Source organism: Aspergillus udagawae, assembly GCF_001078395.1.
Source record: "Aspergillus udagawae IFM 46973 DNA, scaffold_9, whole genome shotgun sequence".
In the NCBI taxonomy this organism is placed as follows: domain Eukaryota; kingdom Fungi; phylum Ascomycota; class Eurotiomycetes; order Eurotiales; family Aspergillaceae; genus Aspergillus; species Aspergillus udagawae.
This window is the reverse complement of record NW_025091272.1, coordinates 1693736-1717619: the sequence shown is the minus strand read 5'-3', so window position 1 is coordinate 1717619 and position 23884 is coordinate 1693736. Positions and strand designations below refer to the sequence as shown.

At 52.5% G+C, this 23884-nt stretch overlaps 11 protein-coding genes across 11 annotated transcripts; 7 read left to right on the top strand and 4 right to left on the bottom strand.

Annotated features, from left to right (window-relative positions):
• Window positions 1-1220: 1220 nt before the first annotated feature.
• Window positions 1221-2282, bottom strand: Aud_010845 (aromatic alcohol reductase; the record flags this gene model as incomplete). The annotated part of the gene is made up of 2 exons (XM_043295676.1): window positions 1221-2159; window positions 2211-2282. The coding sequence occupies 2 exons, from the start codon at window positions 2280-2282 to the stop codon at window positions 1221-1223; spliced, it is 1011 nt and encodes a 336-aa protein (XP_043151611.1).
• An 826-nt stretch (window positions 2283-3108) lies between these two features.
• Aud_010844 (kinesin family protein) lies at window positions 3109-4473 on the top strand (the record flags this gene model as incomplete). The annotated part of the gene is made up of 1 exon (XM_043295675.1): window positions 3109-4473. The coding sequence occupies one exon, from the start codon at window positions 3109-3111 to the stop codon at window positions 4471-4473; it is 1365 nt and encodes a 454-aa protein (XP_043151610.1).
• Window positions 4474-4783: 310 nt separating this feature from the next.
• Aud_010843 (MFS transporter) lies at window positions 4784-6337 on the bottom strand (the record flags this gene model as incomplete). Its single annotated transcript, XM_043295674.1, has 2 exons — window positions 4784-6030; window positions 6077-6337. Coding segments are annotated over 2 exons (1508 nt in total), but the record flags the coding sequence as incomplete, so codon positions are not given.
• Window positions 6338-7487: 1150 nt separating this feature from the next.
• On the bottom strand, window positions 7488-8672 carry Aud_010842 (zinc-binding alcohol dehydrogenase family protein; the record flags this gene model as incomplete). The annotated part of the gene is made up of 1 exon (XM_043295673.1): window positions 7488-8672. One exon carries the CDS (start codon window positions 8670-8672, stop codon window positions 7488-7490), a length of 1185 nt encoding a protein of 394 aa, XP_043151608.1.
• A 353-nt stretch (window positions 8673-9025) lies between these two features.
• Window positions 9026-10356, top strand: Aud_010841 (Zn(II)2Cys6 transcription factor domain-containing protein; the record flags this gene model as incomplete). Its single annotated transcript, XM_043295672.1, has 3 exons — window positions 9026-9118; window positions 9169-9474; window positions 9568-10356. The coding sequence occupies 3 exons, from the start codon at window positions 9026-9028 to the stop codon at window positions 10354-10356; spliced, it is 1188 nt and encodes a 395-aa protein (XP_043151607.1).
• Window positions 10357-10959: 603 nt separating this feature from the next.
• On the top strand, window positions 10960-12741 carry Aud_010840 (uncharacterized protein; the record flags this gene model as incomplete). The annotated part of the gene is made up of 1 exon (XM_043295671.1): window positions 10960-12741. The coding sequence occupies one exon, from the start codon at window positions 10960-10962 to the stop codon at window positions 12739-12741; it is 1782 nt and encodes a 593-aa protein (XP_043151606.1).
• A 756-nt stretch (window positions 12742-13497) lies between these two features.
• On the top strand, window positions 13498-14547 carry Aud_010839 (uncharacterized protein; the record flags this gene model as incomplete). The annotated part of the gene is made up of 4 exons (XM_043295670.1): window positions 13498-13664; window positions 13720-13883; window positions 14034-14317; window positions 14374-14547. 4 exons carry the CDS (start codon window positions 13498-13500, stop codon window positions 14545-14547), a joined length of 789 nt encoding a protein of 262 aa, XP_043151605.1.
• A 1643-nt stretch (window positions 14548-16190) lies between these two features.
• Aud_010838 (putative alpha-L-rhamnosidase A) lies at window positions 16191-18210 on the top strand (the record flags this gene model as incomplete). Its single annotated transcript, XM_043295669.1, has 2 exons — window positions 16191-17291; window positions 17344-18210. The coding sequence occupies 2 exons, from the start codon at window positions 16191-16193 to the stop codon at window positions 18208-18210; spliced, it is 1968 nt and encodes a 655-aa protein (XP_043151604.1).
• A 494-nt stretch (window positions 18211-18704) lies between these two features.
• Window positions 18705-20043, top strand: Aud_010837 (putative formaldehyde dehydrogenase; the record flags this gene model as incomplete). Its single annotated transcript, XM_043295668.1, has 3 exons — window positions 18705-19745; window positions 19793-19862; window positions 19904-20043. The coding sequence occupies 3 exons, from the start codon at window positions 18705-18707 to the stop codon at window positions 20041-20043; spliced, it is 1251 nt and encodes a 416-aa protein (XP_043151603.1).
• Window positions 20044-20350: 307 nt separating this feature from the next.
• Aud_010836 (branched-chain amino acid aminotransferase) lies at window positions 20351-21543 on the top strand (the record flags this gene model as incomplete). Its single annotated transcript, XM_043295667.1, has 2 exons — window positions 20351-20417; window positions 20471-21543. 2 exons carry the CDS (start codon window positions 20351-20353, stop codon window positions 21541-21543), a joined length of 1140 nt encoding a protein of 379 aa, XP_043151602.1.
• A 126-nt stretch (window positions 21544-21669) lies between these two features.
• Window positions 21670-23254, bottom strand: Aud_010835 (cytochrome P450; the record flags this gene model as incomplete). The annotated part of the gene is made up of 2 exons (XM_043295666.1): window positions 21670-22085; window positions 22138-23254. The coding sequence occupies 2 exons, from the start codon at window positions 23252-23254 to the stop codon at window positions 21670-21672; spliced, it is 1533 nt and encodes a 510-aa protein (XP_043151601.1).
• Between the last annotated feature and the right edge of the window lie 630 nt (window positions 23255-23884).

Below are 23884 nucleotides of genomic sequence, written 5' to 3'. Positions count from 1 at the left end.
TTTCTTACATCAGTTGACAATTCCAAATAGATCTATATTATTGATTTACATATGACGTAGTGTTGGAAAGCTCAGAAGTATATGAGATTTTAGAATCACTAGTAAATTTAGTAATTTGCCTGCTAACGAAAAAGTTTAAAAGGTATGATTCTTTCTGATCTATTAGGTAACTAACTAGACTTTATATTGTGTAATGCAGGCATCTAGATAGGGGTAATTAACTTATTCTTAACTATCAAAAGACTATAATCTATCTAAAAATCAGGAAGGTAGAAATAATATGCCCAATCAGGCAACCAGTAATCTATATCAAAAGGAATTAATTGCCTTGCAGCCCTTGCTCACGTGGGTGATTACATCAGCTTACTGATATGCCTCCTCTCTAACAACTATCTCTATTTGTTTTGTATCACTTGTCAAGGCGCCGAGGCTCATTCTACTAGCAATGTTGTTCCACCCGTCATGGCTACTAATTAGGCGTTTACTTTGACGGCGCGCCGCTTCACCAGTGCAACAGTTCTCAAATCCGGGCCTTCTTGTTTTCGACCAAGCCGAGAAGATCGAGGAGGAAACGCTTGCATGGTATTCGCCAGATCACCTTTATCCCGTGACAATTGAAGTAGACAAAGACCTCCACCGCCAGGATTGAAAAGATGTTGCAGTCGGTGCTAAGTTTCAGAGAATTGACTTTGATAATCATTGAGTTGAGTGCTGTTGGTTTCGCTCAATAATGCACAATAGAACGCCCCACCAAGAATGGCGAACTGAAGGAGCATACAATCTTTGTTTAACTGCGGCAACTGCGATCAACTGTTCGGTCCATATATCTTGAGGTGCTAAGCAAGCCTATGAAGGCTTCTCCTTCCTGTTCTGATCTAGCTAAAATTCAGTTGAATTAGATTGATGTCATTGAAGTGTGGTCAGCTGTGATCAACTATGATCAACCATCTGGTCCGCTGTTGTTGAGGCGCTATGCAAGCCTCCGATAAATCTTTCATCTACTTGGGTTAGCTGCGTCCGGCTAATTGAAATGATGTTGGTGCTTAGGCTCCCCACAGGAGGGAACTGCAGAGTGGTGAAGACACGGCAAAATGCTTAGCATCATTGAAAGAGCCATTCTCAAAACCATGTAGTGGTAGTATGGGCTTTGACAAGATCATAAATTGACCATAAAATCTCTCATAAAGAACGGCATACCGACAATCAGTCAACAGAGGAGATCAAAAGTAAGAATAACCGCTCTCAAACATCTCCTTGGCACGTTTGGTCCGCTCATCGAGATCCTCCTTAGGCAGTCCAAGCACAGAATTATCCAGCCTCCGTCGGCTCTCATAGTCTCCACCCCCATTTGGATAGAAGACCCGCGCATACAGGGCCTGCGCAAAGCCCCTGCGATCACCCTTTTGCATCCTCTCAATGCCGCGTTGATACCGCTCAGCGGTGGGTTCATACTCAATCGTCCAATCCTCGTCCTTATCCCCAGTAATCCTCTTCCAGCTCTCAAACATATCCCTCTGGCTAGCCAGGAAGCTCGAGATAAACAGCGGCTTGTTAGACCAGCCGCTCACCGTCGGGCTCTTGTCGTTTTCGTCCTCCGGCAACTCCTTGAACTTCAAGAAAGCCGCGACAGCCCGCCCACACTGCTCCCACGTACTCACATTGATCTTGGTACTTCCATCATCATAAAACGTGACCTTCTTCTCCTTGAAATCAAACCCGAACCACTCCGGCCCCGTAGACAAACTAAACTCGTACCAGAAGCCACAAACCAGCGCCACCCACGCCGAAACACCGGTGGCTTCGATCTCGGCACAAGCCTGCTTCACCGGCTCCCCGGCCAGCGACTCCTTCAGCAGTTTCTCGTCGGTGATATCCACGCCGTAGCAGTTTGGCATCACATACGGGACGCCCGCTTTCGCAGCGGCCTGGATCAGCTTGCTCTGGGTGTCCTTTGGTGCAGTGACGCTTAATGTGATAATGAGGAACTGTTGGTTTTGCAGGGCTGCGACCAGAGTAGACTCATTGTCATAGTCGACGGTGACGGTGCGGACGCCCGCGGGAAGGCTGTTTTTGCTGTCTGCGCGCGTGAGCGCGGTTACGGTGTGTTGGCCTGTCTGGAGAAGTTCCTGGGTGATGTATTTGCCCACGGTGCCGCCGGCCTGGTGTCATTGTTAGCAGATGTCTTGGAGGGGAGGATGGGACAGACGTACGCCCACGATGGCGATGGGTTCGATGTGGTTGGTGAAGCCGGCGGGCTGGTCTTTGGCGTACTTTTGGGTCATGTTGGTCAAGTCACAGTGCCAGATGCGATGATGATTCAGATAGCTTGTTCTGAGGTTTGTGCTGGTTTCTGGGAATCATCTTGACGGCCGAGCCGTCCAGTTTATATCTTCAAAACAGAGTATAAACGCCGTTCGGGAACCGGTTGGATTCGCGGAGATAATCGAGAAGGGAGAATATTAAGCCGACGGAAGAATATCGAAACCGATAGCTTCAAGAAGTTGTCTGACTTGGTCCGCACAATAGCTGTTGGTCTGCTATTGCTCGTTCTCCTGGTAAAGACCGGCGGAAATAACGGAGTTAGGGCTGGGCTACGCAATTAATGGAGTGGACGATTGGTCAAGGAGGTCGGAGAATAGGAGTCTGACATACCGATCATCATTTAGCTCTTGAAGTAAGAGATAGTCATTTATCATCGCTTCTGAGCTGGGGCCAGTTGGATACCAATGCTGGTTTGCTCGAACACAACATCGGCGATGGCAAAAGTGATGCCTGAGGCATGGACCAGTTGGTGTATGTTCGTTGCCTTAGGCACCAACAGTGTCCAAGCGGCCACGACGGTATAACCATAAAAGGTATTTCAAGGCTGACATTCCTCATTCGCTGAAACATATCAGACAATTAGCATGACTCGGTAGTCGCTAACGTCAGTATGGAGATCCACCAAAATCAGAGATGGTCAAGGTACATTGGCGGTCATTACTACCTGCCCGAGACATGGCGCTGGTGCCTGCTGCCTAGTTTGGGGGCTGTTTCTTAATCTTGGACTCAAATACAGCGTACTCCGTTTCAATTGAGATCAATAGCCAAACAATTGGATCAGAAGTCATGCCATCAATAAACGTGTTCATCCGCTGGCGCCCTCTGTCGCCATCCGAGGCCAACACCCCAGAAATTGCGCGAACACAGCACGCGCATCCCACCAACAACACCTCCGCGCTCTCACTCACCCCACCGCCATCGCACAAACTGGCCCGCCCCTGGAAAAGCGACCCGGCTTTTACCCACATCTTCACCGCAAATGACAACAACAAAGTCGTCTTCGAGACCGTGGTAGCACCGACCCTGCCCCGGGTCCTGAACGGGCAATCCTGCAACTTCTTCGCCTACGGACACTCAGGGAGCGGCAAGTCGCACACCATCATCGGGTATGATTTCGAGCATCCCGACGAGTTCGGGCTGTGCCTATCGGCCGCACGAGCGCTCTACGGGCAGCTCGACCAGCTGAATGTAGGCACTAATGAGAACGAGAGATTCCTTCTCGGACTGCGCATGTACGAGCTCAGGAAAAACACCGCCTTTGACCTCCTAAACGACAGATGCAAATGCCACATCCGCGAAGGCCAGGACGGCAAAACGCACATCCGCGGCGAGACGGAAACGTTCGCCGACGGAAAAGTCCGCGTGCGACCAATCGTCACAAAGGCCTGTTCGACCTTTGACGAGTTCCACGCCCAGCTGCTGGCGGGGATTGGGCGCAGGGCGACGGGGACGTCGACGGTGCACGATCAGAGTTCCCGGACGCATGCTGTTTTCGAGGTCGAGATTGTCACGCGGGAGCTCCTGGACGCGAGGGACGCGGTTGTGGAGCGGCAGTCGGAGCTTGTCCCTGTCGGGAAACGCGCGTCGGATATCTACCTGGAGGAGAATCTCAAGGCGTTTATCCGGACGCCGGATGGCAAGTTTGCCCCGAATCCGGACTACCAGATCAACCAGGCGGCGATTGATAAGGCCGAGGCGAAGAAGGCGGAATTCGAGTCGTATGTCCAGAAAGCTGAGGAACATGTGGAGGCAGTCAAACGCTCTTGTCCCCATGCTTGTCTGGGTGGAAAACTAGTCTTTGTGGACCTGGCTGGCTCAGAGTACTACCACGACAAGGGCTCTGTTTCGGCGATTCGGGCGAAGCAGACGCCCCAGGAGCAGCAGGAAGGGAGGCAGATCAATACCGATCTTCTTTCCTTGAAGGAAGTCATTCGGGCGATGGCCCAGAAGCAGACTCGTATCCCTTTTCGATCGTCGCCGCTGACCATGGTCCTGCGTGAGCATTTCCTGACAGGCGAAGGAGACGACGGGTTTTCGGCGATGATTCTCACGACATCGCCTTCGTCGAAGCAGTACACCGCAACCATTGACACGCTGAAATATGGAAATTTGATCGGCGTGGCTGGAGACAAGGTCAAGGGACGTAAATAGGGACCTTTCTAAGTTCCGCATTTAGACATAGCCGGAATCGCGGACGGCTAGAGGAGCTATGTCTGCAAATTTTGAATCGCTTAATTACAACGACTTGTCGGAAATCTTCAAGAAGTACTAGCCACTCCTTGGTTAGGGAGCAATCATAAAAATCATGTTCCTCTATGTAAGGTGCACAAAGGCTCTACCCTTAGGTAGATATTGAACACTGCGGGCTCACATATATTCCCGCTGCAAACACACGTTACAGAGCAGATACGCAAATGTCACACAACAAGGTTGAATCTAAACCACAACGCCGTGATCTATACTAAGCCAACGCATTCTTACTCTTCCTCCGAATCAGATCCCCCCATTTACAAAACGCGAACGGCACCGGCACCAGCACCGCAGACGCAGCCCCCAGCAAGGTCAACGACCACTTCACCCCCAGATTCTCATACAGCGGCATCGAAGCCAGCATCATCCCGCCGGCGGACAGACACCGCACGAAATTCACACTCGACAGCGCGGAAGCGGACCAGATACCATAGCAGTCTGTAAGGTACTGATAGCAGGAGACAAACACGGTGGTGAAGCCGAAGCCGAATGGGAGGGATCCGACAATGGGTACCCAGGGCGAGATATGCGGGGTCGCGGTGTACGCCATCCAGAAGAGAGATAGGGGAATAGTGGGGGCGCCGAACATGGCATAGTAGAGATGAATTTCTGGTGGGGGTTTGGTGGATCGGGGATTGGAGTCGGCTTCGTCCTTGGAAGACTCGTGGCGTTGTTGAGCCTTGTGGAGGGCTTTTGTGTAGAGTTTGTAGATGAGCGGGATCAAGGGTATGGTGCAGCAGTTGCCGACGAACATGGCGAGGAAGCAGAGTCCCACCTGTCCCTTTGTGAAGGAGTACGTGTCTGCGAATATATAATTGAAGCCGTTTAGCCACGTAAAGAGGATGACATAGATGATGGACAGGTAGAGCGCGCAAACGACGACGATGGGCTCGTAGACGGTGAGGTAGAAGGGTCGCCAGATGCCGAAGAGGATCTGCATAGCCAGCGAGGTTTTGCGTTCCTTCTCAGTCGACGCTTTGTGCTTGTCGGTTCCGGTGGCACGCTGTATCTCCCTCGCTTTGAGCTGTACGAGAACTGGTCGGAATGTCTCCGGCAAGAATAAGACGACCGTCGCGAGGAAGAACCCTGCGACGAGAGCAGTCACCCAGTCAACCCATCTCCAGGATATTCCGCTTTCGGCAATGTATCCTCCAACCAATGGTCCCGTAGCGGAGCCCACGAACGATATAATAGAGAATACGGGGAAAACATAGACCTGCTGGGTCGTGGTCCATAGGTCGGACAGTGAACCCCCAGCGCACACCAATGGACTGGAGCCAGAGAATCCGACGAAGAAGCGGAAAATGCTTTGTAGGGCAAGGCTGTGGGAGCAACCTGTGATCACGGCGCAGATGATGAAAATAACCAGGGACGTCACGTAGACCGCGTTGCGGCCAAAAGTCTCGGATACGGGACCGGTCACAAGGGCTCCAAAAGCAAACCCGAAGAGAAACATGGCTATACGGGTATTAGTTCTGTATGATATTGCGCAGTAGAGACCTACCAGTTGCCAATGTCTCTGCCTCTTCGCTGATTCCGAACTCGGATGAGATATTTGAGGATGCCTCGGAATCAATAGCTCCTGCAAAGGAAACCAACGCCGCAATGGACGAAATGATCACAGTGGATATCCATTTGGATGCCGCATTCCAGCAATGTGCATCTATTGCGCCGATGTCGTCAGAGGAGTAGACCTTTGAGACGACATCGTCAACGAATTCGGGATCTGAGGAGTGTCGTCCTTCTTCAGCACTCCCACTAGCATCTGAATGTTTTGTCTAGGGAATCAGCTTTTCTCTACTAATGTTTCCAATGAATTGCATGGTACCTACCGGTCCGCTTTTCAGCGAACTCCTGACGTCGTTTCTGATCCGCCGATACTGGAGATATACTTGCATTAGACGTGTCGGGCTTAAGGACAGAGAGCAAGCATACAGAAGGGTCAATCACGGAATCAGGAGGGGTCAAGTATGGGAACAATTATATGAAGACAGGCCCCAGGTACATCTCTGATGTGTTTATGTGTCATGATGCAGTACAGGTATGGCTCAATCATCAACTTGTCCTGGCAAGGACTGCGCGGAGGGATGGTGTAATATGTGGGGGTGATCAACATCAACTCTTCACCAGAACTATTCTACCAGCCTTACGGGGTCTCCACAGGCCATGGCCGGACCATGAAGAAGATGATCGATTCCAAGTTATGTAGTTTAGATCTGTAGATCATCCACATGCTCTATAAGATACATCATTATGACAAATCTACCAATAGGACAGCATGGGTTGGTGTCTGAGGCTTTTTAGCTGAAGAGGGTTGACTGCTCCCGTCCCAACAACCTAAACTTTCTCCAACCTCAGTAGGGCCCTTTGGTTGAACATATTCTGCACTATTATTCATACTATGCTAGAAATCATTGTCAAGGCACCTGACTCGTTTGTATGCCTACTTCTAGCTCACCTTCTGCTTCATGTTCGTGTCAATAATCATCAAGGCGGATATTTTCAGGTCCATTCCATCAATGGGTCCACCTCCAACGTCTCATTTTCCCTCCATAACGATATCCATCGCCCCTCTATTCTTTCTAACTGGCTTACTGGCCACTACATCCCCTGATTAAATGTTGTCGCGTGTGTCTGGGACTCCCCCTCCTATACCGATTAGAAGCCACAAATCAGGTCCGAGGGAAGAGGAAAATATATAAGCTATGACGGTCGTAACATACTGGTTAGCAGGCAGGCAATAGCAATATACTAGCTACTAATTCACCAAGTACACAGGTGTCCAGATACGTAAGTGGCTGATGCGGGCAATAGTGAATAAGTATAATTGTTCTTTAGTTAGCGTCCTACTTCTATGCATCATCTTATCTTCTATGCCAATTCTTTCTATACCCTTGTCAACACCCCGAACGCTCTCACTCCGCAAGCTCAACAATCAACTTTGTACAACTCACCCCCCGCAGCAGTTTGTCCAACCCAGCATTGATAGCTCCCAGACCCTTTCCCACAACGCTCGGCTCCGGACTCGGCCTGATGCTTCCCTTGGCGAGGTTCTCCCTAAGCCACGTCCCAATCCAGTATCGGAACTGCTCCAGCCTCTCCCCTTCCACCGTCGACGGCACCACAAATATCGTCTCTATCCCGTTCACGACCTCCGCATCCGGCGGAACCACGGGTGCCGACCCGATCCTCGCCGTCTTCCCTTCTGGGTCTTCTCCGAGGAATGCCTTGAGCACAGCCTGACATGGCGCCAGCTGTCCAGTAGCAAGAAAACAGTGCCGGATCACTAACCCGTCCTCCTTGGCCGCCGAAAAGATTGTATCCACAACCTGTGAGTCTTTGTAGTCGAACACGCGGTCCGCGCCCAGTGAACGCACATAACGCATATTCGCCGATCCAGCCGTGGCGTACACGGCCGCGAAAGAAGAGTTGGGATCGTCCCGCAGCAGCCGGGCTGTTTGTACGCCCATGGTGCCGACGCTAGAAGAGGCACCCCAGATTAGAAGAGCTTCTCTTTTCTCCTTGTTATTAATATGCTTTTGCTTCCCTCCGTTGGTGTCGGTATCGGTACCGGTGGAGCCAGCAGGGACAGGAGCAGAAGCAGTGGCTTCTCCCGCTCCCGCGGGGGGGATCCCCATGGCATCCCACGCGTTAAGGGGTACCTCAACGGCGACGGGCAAGGTTGCCGCGTCGTTCCAAGCCAGGCCCTCGTCCGGAAGGGGCACAGCATGCTGCCAGGGAACGAGGCACCGCTCCTGGAAAGCGCCGTAGTCTGGGTCGCAGGACTTCCAGTAAGAGGCGGCGTAGGCGGCGACGCGGGTGATACCCGGGCGGAAGGAGGGGCCTTGATCATTATCTGTGGCGCCGGTTGGGACGTTGTCGCCGACCTCGAGGACTAAGCCCGACATGTCGAAGCCAATGACCGTGGGGTACGCCGGTATGAAGAGCCCTTGGTCACGCATGTAGGCGTCTGCCGGGTTGAGAGCTACGGATTTGACAGCGATGAGGAGCTCGTCTGGTCCTGGCTTTGGGGTGGGCCGGGTTTGGACCTCAAAGGGTTGGCCTTTCGCCGGGGAGACGGCGGCGAGGTGGGTGGCCATTTGGGCTTTGTAAATTATGGTTCTGATGCTATAGACATCAGCCTCTGTTCCTAGGATAGTGAGGAATGACCTTCTATTTATACAATTCCGCTATCATTCAACTACTTACACTTTTATGTAGTGATATAGTCAGGGCAGAGCTCGCAGCCAATCAGAGACCTCCGCATCCGAGGAATAGCTAGCGTGGACGGTGTGTTTCCGAAAGGAGGTTAGCAACTAAGCATATACTGAGGTGCTTGTGACGATGTGGAACTAAGGTCACTAGTGTCCTTGGACTCCTTGGGTGACCATGGCCACTCCTCCACCTCATCTTTTACAGGCAAGCTGCGCAAAGTATTGACAATTAACCAAGTATGGCCTCGACTCGTCCAAGAGAGGCTCGGGAGCGTAGGACTCTGCGGCGGTCCAGATTTGGCTGCCGAAATTGCAAGCTCCGGAAACTCAAGGTGCGTGGCTCTCGGCCTTCTTAGACTGGTGCTTGGCTGAACGGATCTAGTGCGACGAGACCAAACCACATTGCAAGAGATGTAGTTCATTCGGGGTATTATGCAACTTCATGCTTAATATTCCAGACCTACAGCCCGTCGCCGCTGACACAGGGAGGCCTTTGGTGGTTCGAGGAAAAGCAGAGCTTCAAGCCCCTGTCGCCAGTGCTGTCTGGACAGCTGACGAATCCATATCCTATCAATTGAACGCAAAGTGTCAAGATTTCATCACCCGATATCTTGGACGAAGTCTCATTACCCCAGATGACCCTAATATGATACACATCAATCGCAGGCTCCTGCGACTAGCCTTCGCCGTAAGTATAATTTGATTGATCCTGTCACCGTCAGACAGAATCCAAGCGGGATCATGCATTATGGCCTCTGCCCGGCTAACATACGCCTTACAGTACCCTTTTTTAATGCACGCCTCTCTAGCTGTGGCATTTACATATGACCGCCATCTGAATAGCTCATTAGGCTGTCGTCGCAGTCTAGAAGAGTGCTACCACTGGTCGCAAAGCACAGCTCTTCTCAACAGGCGGTTAAGGGAACCGATTGAAGCGAAAGATAAGGATCCAATCTGGGCCACTGCGGCTGCTCTGGCTATCCTGACTTTCTCGTCCCCTGATGCATGCACGCCGGAAGAATCGTGGCCGTTAAAGTCCTCTGGCTACTCCGATTTGGACTGGTTACGTATGAGCAAGGGTAAAATGGCACTGTGGCACATAGTGAACCCGCTACGACCGGACAGTCTTTTCAGCGTCATGGCGGGGACCTTTGCTATTATGCATTCGCCCTTGCCAGAGAAGGGCATAGATGGTATACCACGGGCCTTGGCTGCCCTGTGTCTTCTCGACGACGCATCTACTGCGAGAAACAACCCGTATTTTCATGCCGCCCACGGAGTGTCCCAAATCCTGGACCTCCCGGATAGCGAGGTCACAACAGGCCAAACTCAACTCTTCGCGCGCAGTATCCATGGCCCTTTCGAAGACTTGCTCCGGAAAAGGGACCCCATAGCTCTCCTGCTGCTGTATCTATGGTACCGCAAAGCAGGTCGCAGTATATGGTGGATTGGACTTAGAGCTAGAGTGGAATGCCCTTCTATTTGCTCGTACCTACGGCTATACCACAGAGGGAATGCTGCGGTACAGGCATTTCTTCCAGGAGGAGCTCTCGCCGATAGATGGAATTAGGCTTCTAACGCCTCTCGGAATTGTTAATACGAAGAACTGCAGTAGTGGTTTTTGAGATTCCCGCTATTTTTACTGGTTGAGCGGCGGTTAGTAGGAGGAGGAGGAGTAGTAGTATTCATACCCATACAGCGGCCCTCTCTAGGGGCATGCCGGGGGAGTCTTTTCTATAAGCTGACGTCCTACTAAACTTAGATATACTAAACCACCTTGTAAAAGTAGCCAAAATCTTTAATAACCAGGCAGTGCGAACAAAGGAAAGTAAAATATTTAAGGGCAAGGAAGGGATGTCACATCAAGATATATAGCTCGTATATGATAGCCCTCGGGCCTGTCTGGATTCATAGTAACACCTGCCATCAGGTCAGGTGTCCCCTCTCCCCCCCCGGCTTTTGGATGGCGACATCACACTATAAGAAGAAGAGGAGCTGTTTTATGGAAGTGTCGGCACTACTATTGGTGTGTTGTCTACCCCGCTAATAGCGCCTATCTCGGTATCTTGACTATTAGGCACCAGCCCCTCTTCAGTGTATATATAGTACGCCGTTTCTGTGTCTAGTTTCCTAGTTCTCATGACAGATAATCCAGGCAAACAAGTTGGAGGAAATGTCAACATACAAGACAATTGCCCAAGAAGAAAATTTAAACTCGACTCCTCAAGAAGCTGAAGGCAGTCGCTTGCTAGATGCGAATCTGGAATCATGCTTCAGGAAGCTGCTACTCTTTCCACCTTTGCTTCTTTGCAATGGCATCAGCCTTCTCCTCATCACCGGCCCGGTTGACGGTTGGACATTCAAGGGCAAACAGTATGACTGGATCTCAGCCAACCGAGCCACAACGCAATTAATCGTTCAGACTCTGGCTAGTCTTTTGGGGTTGGCTCTAGTGGCGACCGTGAGGTCTATGGCTAACTTTTGGGCGCGCAATTGGCTGACCCGAAGGCCGATGCTTCTTGATACTGTGGCTTTCTTCAGCTCCGTGACAACATCCCAAATTAATTGGTCCTTGGGAGGCATCAGGCTGCCAGTCCTACTCTTAACTGCTTTGGCTGCTCTGGTTCCAGCTGCCGTCTGGGCCGGCGCTATCACCCCCATCCTCACTGTCTTGACCGGCCAGACACCGCTCTCGATCCCTACTGCACGTTGGACGAATGCAACCTCAAATCTCTGGAACAATAACAATTGGTACACCTATCAGATACAAGGCGGTCCAAGAGTCTACAGTGAATTAGGTGTCTTCTCATACGCGTATCATTCAGATCGTTTTAGTTACTTCATCAATGATGGCTCAACTGCTACCAATACGACTGAATCTCCGCAGCGTTTCCCCAAGAGTGACAACACTAACTTCACGTATTACGGGCGGTCGTATGGTATGGGTGCTACGGTTGGTTTGAATGATTCGTTCACGTTAGACCCGTACATCCGAAGCTACACCTATAACGATACTGGATATCTAACACAGTACACTTGCGACTATGACACCAACTTCGCCATGCAGCTCGAGCTGACTACTTCCTCCCCTGTTCCAGTCTACTATGTACATCTTCCTGGTAATGATGGTTTCTACGTGGCAAGCCAACAGGGAATCACGCTCGCCATTGCTGCAGCAAATACGCATAACTGGGCGTTCTACATGGGTGCTTCCTCTAAGTACAGCGTCCTGAATGCGACTTTCTGCAACGCCACTTATTCGCCAACGTTGTTTACTGTGCACGTTGATCTTACTGAGCGCCTAATCACCGTTAAGCCCCAGGAGACGCTGGCCAAGGTTGATGAGTTCACGCCTGCCCCGGAGTACATAGTCTGGAGCGGCGCCGACACGGCAGCCTCCCTCTCCATGATTGGCACGACGTCTTACACTTCTCTTATTGGAGACATGTTTATCCGCAACATTAACCGCACGTACTATGCTGCAGGCGGCAAGGGCGCGGTGAACCCTTTACAAGCGGTACAGGATACCGCTGAGGTCCTCTGGGACGCAGCCTATGTAGGCGCATCAAGTGCCCAGCTAGTGATTGCACAAGAATATGAGGTCAGAGACGTTATCACTCAGGTGGTGGCGTATCGAATTGGACAGCCGTTTTATATTTATCTGATCACAGCAATCAACGCGACAGCATTGCTGCTGCTAGTGGTGGAAGCAATACGAACGCGATTCTGGGCGTCACTACCACAGTTAGACTTTGCGGATGTGAAAAGCACTGTGGTTGCCAGCTCAGTGGGCGGCACAGCAATTGCTGAAGCGGTGAAGGAAGGCTATGAGAAGATGGGAGGACAGCCTATAAAGGAGGTGTGGCGCGGCTCACGAGCGGATCGACTGGCTGGAGATATAGCAGTGATGATAGTGGAGAAGGAGAATAGTCCATGTATCACAGCTTGTAAATGAGAAATTCGGGTTGTGGCATGGACTGGTTTGAGTGTCAGATCTGTAGTGCAAAATACCAGCTATCATCAGCGACGCTGCCATCCACGCCTCGCTATATCCACCCAGCTAACAGAACTGGAATTTCCAATATCTGCGCAGGGCCATGCCGCAGCTACGTTATTTACAAACAGGCTCACAAATGCTTGCAATTATATACTAGAGTTAAATATGCCCATCTCCCCAGTTTCATAAGTTAAGAAGGATAACTAAGCGTGCCAGCTATCAGTGAAGTCCCATATGCCGCATTCCATAGTCTCCCCACCACGTACATTGCCTCCAGTGTAAAATGTCCATTCGAAAGCCCCGGCCATAGTCCCCGCGTACCCTATTAAAGCCATTAAAATCCAAGGATATAAGAGTCTAAGCGGCGGGTAGCAGTCGTACATCATGGGAGTAGCAGGTTGAGAAGATAAGGATTAAACGCGTTGAATGCTTACTTCTATAGGTAATACCTCATTATGACAAGTCGATGGCAGTTTTTCACTTCCCACTTATACTCTCAGAGGCCAGTCAGTGTCTGGGTTTCTTTAGCTGGAGAGAGTTGACCTTCTCATTTCAGCATCTGCTTCTTAAATCTCAATAGAGCCCTTCTGTTGAAGCTGTTCAGTGCTAGCAATCGTTGTCTAGACACTTTTGGGCTGGCATCTTCCCATCCACCCTCTCTTTATCATGCCAGATGTTCCATTTTCTACCCCTACTCCTCAGTCAAGCTCAATCATGACTGTAACTTCGGCAAATCAGTTTGATAAGCAGGCTGATTTTACACATCACGTCGTCTCCTCGCTGCGTCAAAGCAGGGAGTATCATGAGTTTATATTTACCGGCGTGCCTCCCTCGTGGGCGGACGCTGTGTATCAGCTTACTGATGAGAAGATTCCCTCTCGGTAAGTCAAGGCCTTCTGCGTCTAACCTTGTCCTACTCATCCAGAAAACATCCAGAAAAAGCTACAACAGTAAGAGCCGTGAGCTGCAGATTAAAGTCAAGCACACCGAGATAACCAACTGCATCCAGCCGTGGTTGTTTAAACTACCGCTTGGCTGGCTTTTGAATGGCGACATCACACTAGAAGAAGAGGAGCTGTTTTATGGAAGTGTCGGCACAAGTAAGTTTGTTGTATCCCTGCTGTGCTGACCCTACTGCTATCATCCCTACTAGATGGAGATGGTTGTCTGGTCGCCTTTTTAGCTGAGTGGTTTGATAACTGTCAAGTTATCTTATGACCTAAATAGGGACTCTAAGCTAACATATATAGCCCTTTACTTTAGATCTGGCCCATATAGCGGCTCCTGGAAGGAACCGGACTTCTTCTTCCGAGCTGAGCATGATTACCTACCGACTCTTGCGGTAGAGTCTGGCTGGAGTGAGTCAAAGGAACAACTTCATAAGGGCATGGGGCTATTGCTAGTGGGTGGTAATGGCTCTACTAATGTTGTTATTATTGTCCAATGGACAAGGCTACAAGGAGCTCGCGTCTCGGGGACTGTTGAGCTCTTTGTCAGGGACAGTAATGGCATGCCCACCCTACAACAGAGTGAGGTATATTCTAGGTATATTATTATGTTTCTTTCACATGCTTATTACCTGTTGTGCAGACTATATTCCCGCGTCCTGCAACTCGCAACGACCTCTGGATCAGAAGACGGGACCTTTTTGGGCCAGCGCTGGTGCCAGGCCGTAATGGCAACGATATGCTTTACTTCAATGTCGAGAAATTACGTGATTATGCTACCAGAACCCTTGGTTTCATGGATCTTGTTCCCGCTTAGATCCATTACGCTGGATAGCCTTGGCCGATGTGCACCACGTCCTCCTCGTCCAGGAACTCACTAACCTAAAGACGGTTATCGAACTTGAATGAACTAGGAAAGTGATAAGATAAATGTGAGAACACACGTGCGATTTGTGCCTATGTTTGGGATCAACACATTCACCTGTATTGTTAATGGCGGGGGTGCAGATGAGGAGTACGAAAAGGTTCTCTCCATACTTGAGGTTAACCTGATGGACAAATATGCCAAAAAGATCCCTGTGCAGATGCAGGAAACAGCTGAGGCCATTGGATGGCTATAGCAGCAGTCGAGGGAGTTTCCCACTCAGGATGAGAAATTGATATAGCTATCACTATTAACATGATGATTTATATGAATATATGCTACCGGATTAGTTGGCTTGTAATGTACCAGGGCCGTCACGAAGAGGGTGGATCCATGCTACCAACATCGATCCGAAGGCGACACATGTCTTGATCACCAAGCTGCTCAGCAAGCCATCAACGGATTCTGTTGCCCGTCCCAAGTACGGCTATTCCAGTCAATGCCGCTCTTCGGTATCGAAGATGTGCTTCGATGAATCTTGAGACTTATCACGAGATTTATCTCGAAATCGACTAAACCGTTGGCGTAACTTGTGCCAGAACCGTTCATTTTCGGGTTTAAACGCATCATCGAATTGGCAATGAGCTTGAGCAGTGTCAAGATAGCAGTTGTCGGTCATTGTTTTGAATCAGTACCTTTATCGGGGGATCTTAGATTGACTTAAGGTTGAGCGGAGGGCCGTCAGCTTACCACCAACACAAATCATCCCGGAGTTAGAGCTTACTTTCGTTGTAATTATCTTGCATGTAGTTAGCAGTCCGAGTAAACGTTAGGAAGCTACTCCATAGAGTTGAGAACTAGGTTGCCATGATTACGGGGAGATATGAAGGTAACCATGGTAGCTGTGGTAACTACAGACGAGATTACTATGGGCATGGGCATGGATGAGGAACAGCCTGAACTAGTATGGGCAGGATGGCGGCTACAAAATGTCCCGAGGAAAATAATTTACCCAAGGGCTAATCTTGAATGTGTAGAGAAATAGTACCGTCGATTACAAGGTAGGATTAAGACCTGAACATTATTGGCATTGCCGACTACCCCACAACTTTATTACGGGAGAACTTCGGCAACCCCGCGTTCAACCCCACACCAAAGAACAAACTCCATAGTTATCAAGCAGCCTTCCGGAGATGGTAGATCATACATCTCGGGCTAATAAAGCTCAATCGATCAACACATACCCCTCTTTGGGCAATTATGGACTGGACATGTTCATAGCGCAGCGTCTCCTTCGATCGGCTCTGGACTTCTCCGCAGATGCCGATCCCACCTCGACCAAGCTTGTTTTCTGGGGGATGGAGGCAGACAGGAAGTCCGGAATGACGATCCGCCGAGAGCATTCTTGCAAGAGACTAGGGATGTCCCTTGTGCTCGGTGGGCATTTGTCCGAATCCTTGCAAAAACGTCATACTCGGCTGAGGAATCGGCATCTGGTGTATAGAACGGAGAGTTGGACGAGGAATATAACTGTGCTTGCCGCTTCCGCATTAGGTGGACTTAGGCCTGCTTCATAATAATAGTCAGTCGTAGAGATGCGAATTCTATCTTTTTCAGTTCTTGCAGCAGCAGTCTGCACTGCCCTTCCATATGAGGAGTATATCCTAGCACCAGCCACTCGAGATCTAATTCCGAAAAGGGTGTATCACGTTAACGGCTCCATTTCTAACCCCTCTGCTCTAACCAACGCGAAAGGTGGGAAAGCAACGTTTCATGGTGTCTCATCCGTCACTTATGACTTTGGGCGCAACATCGCCGGCATTGTCTCGCTGGACATCAGCCAGGCCTCCTCGCAGGATGCCTTCATCGGAGTCACGTTCTCTGAATCTAGCCTCTGGATCAACGGTGAAGCTTGTGACGCAACTGCCGATGCAGGTCTTGACTCACCCCTGTGGTTTCCTGTCGGCCATGGCTCGGGGCGATACACGGCCGAGAAGAAACACAACCGCGGTGCCTTCAGATATTTGACCCTCGTCGCCAACACATCAGCGACTATTGCTGTTGAAAGTGTCCGAGTCAACTTCACGGCGGCTCCGACCCAGAATCTTCGCGCGTATACGGGCTACTTCCACTGCGATGATGAATTGCTCAATCGTATCTGGTACGCAGGCGCATACACCAACCAGCTGTGCACCATTGATCCCAGCATGGGGAATGCGTTGCCCTTGTTAGGCACGATTACCTCCAGTGGCAATATCAGCCTCCCGGAGACTGTCCCCTGGTGGAGTAACGATACCATCGCCAACGGGAGCAGCGTGCTCACGGACGGAGCAAAACGGGATCGCCTTGTCTGGCCAGGTGATATGTCCATAGCGCTGGAGAGCATCGCTGTCAGCACGTATGACTTGTACAGTGTGCGCATGGCGTTGGAATCACTCTTTGCAATGCAGCACGCAGATGGCCGTCTTCCTTACGCCGGCAAACCCTTCTATGATATTGTCAGCTATACCTACCATCTCCACAGCTTGGTTGGCGTGTCATACCTTTACCGCTACTCCGGAGACCTGAACTGGCTTGCCGCACACTGGAGCCAGTACAAACGGGCCTTGCAATGGTCACTGTCCAGCATCGACAGCACCGGCCTAGCCAACGTAACCGCGAGCGCAGACTGGCTGCGGTTCGGCATGGGAGGTCACGTACGTTTATCCCCACGCGTAGACAGAATCCTTCAACACTAACACAAAGCAGAACATCGAAGCAAACGCCATCCTCTACTTCGTCCTCCAGGAATCTCTGCTCCTCGCAAATACCCTCAACGACACCGCCTCCTCCTCAGCCTGGTCCCGCATCGCAACTACCCTTAAATCCGCCGCCAACGCAAAACTCTGGGACCCGGCCGCAGGCCTCTACAGCGACAACGAGACGACAACCCTCCACCCGCAAGACGGCAACGCCTGGGCCCTAAAAGCCAACCTCCCCCTGTCAGCTAATCAATCATCCACGATTTCCACCGCCCTGTCCGCCCGCTGGGGGCCCTACGGCGCACCAGCCCCGGAAGCCGGAGCCACTGTCTCCCCCTTCATCACCGGCTTCGAGCTACAAGCTCACTTCCTCGCTGACCAGCCGCAGCGGGCTCTGGATCTGATCCGGCGCCAGTGGGGATTCATGCTTGATGATCCGCGCATGACGCAGTCGACGTTTATAGAGGGGTACAGTACAGACGGGTCGTTGCATTACGCGCCGTATAGCAACGATGCGCGGATCTCGCATGCGCATGGCTGGGCGACAGGGCCGACTTCTGCGCTGATGTTTTATGCGGCTGGGTTACGGGTTGTTGGGGCGGCGGGGGCGAGGTGGGTGTTTGCGCCGCAGCCTGGGGATCTGAGGGGTGTTGAGGCGGAGTTTAGGACTTCTTTGGGGATGTTCTCGACGGAGTTCAAGAGGGGGAAGAATGGATATACGAAATTGGTATTTGAGACGCCGGAGGGAACTATGGGTGATGTGAGGCTTGAGGCGGACGGGGTGCTGGTCTCGAGCAACGGGACGAGGGTGAAGCTTGTCGATGGAGTTGCTACTGGGTTGCATGGTGGGACTTGGAGGTTGAAGGGGCTGTAGTCAGGTATTCTTCTCATGTGCTTCTATTCATGAGTCAATTGATGTTGACAGGAATGGGTAGAGCTCCTCGATTGTAGGTGATCTAATGCCAACGGTATTCAAACTGTGTTCCACTTCCAACTCAGTTTTCCAACTCGTAATATTAATAATGGCCATCGTAAGCATGCTACTATTCTCATCTTGCAGCACCTCTATCAAAATATCAATAACGCCGCCAAAAAAAGACGAAGCGGCGTTTTGTATGACTTCATATGTCGGCTCTCCATTCCGACACTCTCCAATCCTCGCAGATTGCCACGATGTCGCCATCTCAAGCAATATGGTATCTTCAGACTCCATGGCCATTGTCACAGATTATATCAAACAAGTGCATGGTGTATACATAGACTCTCTACGATCCGGCAATTGAAGTGCAACAAAATGACGAGCGCAACTCCGAAGTAACCCACCCCCATGCGCCTCGGAACTCTTACTAAGTGTACAACTACAGACCGATGACAAGCACGCTCTACAAGCCGCATCCCACTGACAGAATGAAAGCCGCCCAGTGGATGGGCACGCGCACAATCCAGCTCGGCACCGTCGCCAAACCGACCATCACGGACCCCTCGGACGCCATAATCCACATCACGCACTGCACAATCGGCGGCGCCGACCTCCACCTCTACGACGGCGAACTCAGCGACTTGCTCTCCAAAGGCGACATCCTCGGCCACGAGGCGATCGGCACGGTCGAGGAAGTCGGCGCGGAGGTCCGCACCATCTCTCCGGGGGACAGAGTCATGATCCTCCCCGTGATCGCCTGCGGACACTGCGAGTTCTGCAAGCGGCGGGAGTTCTCGCTATGCGACACGACGAATCCCTCGCGGGAGATGGAGAGCGCGTACGGACACCGCGTGGCGGGGATGCTGGGGTTCACGCGGTTGTACGGCGGGTACCCCGGTGCGCAGGCCGAGTACGTGCGGGTCCCGAACGCGGATCTCTGCTGTGTGCGAGCGCCGGCTGGCATGGACGCGAAGAAGCTGCTCGGTCTGGCGCATGTCACGACCGCTGCGTGGCATGGGTGCGAGCTGGCGGATGTCCAGCTGGGGGATATAGTTGGTGTTTGGGGGTGTGGACCGGTGGGACTATCGGTGCAGCGGCTGGCGGTAATTCGAGGGGCGAAGAGGGTGTATGCCGTTGACAAGGACGCAAGGCGCTTGCAGATCGCCGAGGAGTTCGGGATGATTCCCGTGGATGTCAGTGTGCATGCTGAGGTCGGGGATTATATCCTGTCGATGGAACCCCAGGGGTTGGACTGCACAGTCGAGGCGAGCGGGTTCCGGAGTACGCAGAAACCGCAGCATGCGGCGATGCGGGCGATTGGGCTCGAGCATGATAGCAGCGATACGGTGTCGGCCATGATCAAGGCGACGAGGAAGGGTGGCCATCTTGCGCTGCTTGGGGATTTCTTTTATAAGACAAATGATTTTCCTATAGGGCCGTTGATGGAAAAGGGGTTGACAATTCGGGGAGGGCAGGTCAATTCTCAAAAGGTGTGCCCAGTTGCCCACGTCTCAGATGAATGCCATTGACAGTATAGTACCATCCCCTTCTTTTGGACCTGGTGACGCAAGGAAAGTACGATCCTTCGTGGGTGTTTACATACGAAGGTATGTCTGCACCGTCTACTTGGCTGCGGCTGACGGGACAGATGATTTCGAGAATATTGTCCAAGATTATCGCCGGTTCTCACGGCATGAGATTCCTGGAGGGTTGAAGGTGTGTTTGGTGACGGAGTATGGCCGAGGTCAGGCTTGTTCGGATGCAAGTGAAGCTATCCAGGATCGATAGCTCGACTATAGATATGATTGGCGGTAGCAACTGTGGAGATATTAATAAGGTTGAGCTAACGATTGACAAGAATTGGTCAGAGATGACCGATGACTCATGATCTGACCTCAGCTGCGTCGTAGATTATTTGTAGTTGACATGGACATATCCATAAGGTACTGTATGTTGTAGTGTTCTCCCCCCACCTCCACCGCTTACTTCGACAATCGGCGGAATATATTACCCCTCCATCCTCATCCATCATCCTCAACACCATCACATCATCCTCAACTTACTACACACGACTCACTCAATTCACATCACAACAATGCCATTCCCTCCTCCTCCCGTCGACACTATCGACTGGTCCAACGTCGGCTTCAAAGTCCGCGACGGTAAGCTCCCTTCCCTCCCCTCCCTCCAGCTCCGTCCAACTAACCCCGCAAAGTAAACGGCCATGTGGAATGCCACTTCTCCAACAGCACAGGGGCCAAATGGTCCGCCCCGAAATTCGTCTCCTCCCCTTTCCTCCCTCTGCACGGCATGGCCCCGGGCCTCAACTACGGCCAACAAGCCTACGAAGGCCTCAAAGCCTTCCGCCACCCCAATGGCCAAATCTCCATCTTCCGCCCGGACCGCAACGCCTCCCGCCTCCGCCGCTCCGCAGAGTTCGTCTCCATGCCCCCGGTCCCGGAGGACCTCTTCGTCGAATGCGTCAAGCTAGCCGTCGCCGCCAACGCCGAGTTCGTCCCGCCCCATGAAACCGGCGCCGCGATGTACATCCGGCCTCTCCTCTTCGGGTCCTCCGCGCAGCTGGGCCTCTCCCCGCCAGACGCATACACCTTTGTTGTCTTCGTGATGCCGACAGGCGTGTACCACGGCGTGCACGCGGTCGATGCCCTGATACTCGAGGACTTTGACCGCGCCGCGCCCGAGGGGACCGGGTCCGCGAAGGTGGGCGGCAACTATGCGCCTGTGCTGCGGCATAGTGCGCGCGCCGCGGCGGAGGGGTTCGGGATCACACTGCATCTGGATAGCCGGACGCGGTCGGAGATCGACGAGTTCTCGACGTCGGCGTTTATCGGGGTGCGGAGGGACGGCGATAAAGTGACGCTGGTGCAGCCGGATAGTAAGAATGTGATCGATTCGGTGACGGCGCGGTCGGTGTGTGAGATCGGGGAGCGGGTGTTTGGGTTTGCCGTTGAGAAGAGACGCATTGGGTATGAGGAGATCAAAGAGTTCAGGGAGGTTATCGCTGCAGGGACGGCGGCGGCCCTGGTGCCGATCCGGAGTATTACTATGCGGTCGCAGGGGGATAAGTTTACGTTTGACTGCGGCGAGGATGGACAGAGCGGCGGCGAGGTCTGTGTGAAGCTGTTGCAGACTCTCAAGGGCATCCAGGCCGGTAAGATCGAGGATAAGTTTGGATGGAATTGTATCATTGACCAGGCTCCCCCGGCGGTATGGCTCGAGGGAGCAACGGGGCATGAGAAGGATGTCGACGGGATTAATGTTCCATAGTAGCGATGCCTATGCCCCTCATTGGCGAATTCGGCCAGACCGTAAAATTCATGATATACATACAAGAAGAGGCGTCATACAAGAAGAGCGTCATAAACGTAGATACATGACGTAGATATAGACCAATTAATTCCTCAAGCTCACCTTGGTCCCATTTCTCGAACACAAGGTCAGGGTCAAATTCTCCTCCCACGGGCCGGGATCCCGACTCTCCAGCACCGCAAACTGCTGCGCCAGCCGCACCGTCACGTACCCTGCCTCGGTAAGCGCATACTGCTGTCCCACGCAGATGCGCGGGCCCCCGTTGAACGGGAGATACTCCCATCCCGGCCGGAGATCGGCCCAGCGCTCCGGACGGAACTCGTTCGCATCGGGGCCGTAAAAGTCCTCGCGGCGGTGCATCGACCACACGCTGTACGTGACGATTGCACCCTTGGGTACGAAAATGGGGGATTGGCCGTCCGGCCCGCCGCCAACGGGGAGGACGGTGTCGGTGTTGGCGAAGCGGGCGTTTCCAGGGACGACGGGGTGCAGACGAAGGGCTGGCCCTAGGCGTTAGCATTGCGCAGATAAACTGGAGTGTTCCGTACGTACATTCATTCAGACAATACTTGACATAGGTCAGATTTCGCAGCTGCTCGTACGTTGGCGGCCGACCGTTCAACGAGGCCACCTCGTCGCGCAGCTTGGCCCAGATGCGCGGGTGCTTGGCCAGCATGAAGAAGAGGTTACTCAGCAGGGAGGCGGTCGTATCCCGACCGGCCAGGAGGACGTTCATGACCTCGTCGCGGATGCGGCGGCGGTCGCCCGTCTGCTGCGCCAGGCCGTGCAGGAACACGTACCGCTGTTTCTTCTCGCCGTCGCCGTCTTCGAGGGTCTTCTCGTCGAGGCCCTGGGCGCGCACCTCCAGCGCCTTGTCGACAAACTGCTCCACCAGCGCATGGCAGACGCGATTGCACTGCTCCGCCTTGCGGTCGCGGTAGAAGCGAAACAGCGGGCCCAGCCGTATGCGCGTGGCGATCGCATGCTGCGCGTAGTTGAAGGCGCTGGCGAAGTCGTTCTCGAAGAACGCGTCGCGGCCTCCGGAGCGGCGCTTCTTCAGGGACTCCACGCTCTGGCCGAAGAGGAACTCGGTCGCCGAGTCGATGGTGTAGCTGAAGAACAGGTCCTGGAGGTCGACGGTGCTGCCGTCCTTGGGAATCAGCTCGATCAGATCGGCCATCTGCGCCTCGAAGACGGCGAGATCGGCGACCTGCTCGCGGACGAAGTTGGGACGGATCATGGCGCGCGATTGCGCCCAGTGCTCGCCGTCGGTGGTGAAGATGCCATGGCCGAGCAGGGAGCCGAACGTCTTAAAGCGTTGGCCCAGGCCGTAGTCCTTGAAGCGCAGAGAAAGGATGGTCTTGATGTTTTGGGGGTCGCGGGTGATGATGATCGTTTGGAAGAGGCGCCGGGTCGCCATGGTGTTGCCGAGTTCGTTGAATCGGGCCAGCCCGCGCTCGAGGAATTTGTGTTCCTTGACATTCTGGATCGTGACATAGAGGTTATCCAGCCCGAAGATGGGATCCTTGGAGGGCATCCACGTGGGATCTTGGCAGTTGTGCTCACGGGCGAAGCGATACTGCGTCCATCTGCGGCGGAGGACGCTAAGGGCGTAGATGAAGACAGCTATCGCCCCTGCGATGAGGGAGACGGAGTATTGAGAACTCATTTTGCGATGGCCGACATTCGTCTTGGACAAAAGGGGGTTAGGTAAGATGATATACATAAATAAAATGACGCCTAACCCGTGACTCACGCACTACTCCAACCGGGTCAACAATCCCCCCGACCATAAGGCAGATCATTCAGACGGTCAGGCTGGTGGCCGCACGGACAGTATGCTTTTGTGTCTGCATCGGACCATGACCAGGCCGAGGCGCCGTTATTCGTCTGCCTAGTATACAGCGATCCATCGTGCGCAGTGATACGCTGGGCTTGAGCCAAGGATCGATCCTTCTCCAGAGCTACCCCGTCGTATCGTTGTTTCATCTATCAATAACTACCGAACTAGCGGTCTCGACGTCATCGGAGTAAGATTCACAAAAAGGATTGCGTATCCTGCACAAAACTAATACCCGTATTTCCCCTTCTAATAGGTATCAGGCTTGAGTTGGCCCATCTCCTACCGTCACTCCACCCACGCACCCCCTGTAGGCGGATTTATGGGGTATTTCCGAGGCGTGTTCCGTGCCATTGGGGAGGGCGCATATGTGCATTCTGACTTATTGAGGGTCCTTGGATAGAGCTGTTGTAGAACTGAGAGGAAGTGGGTTTGTGCGTGGTTACCAGATGAATCCGA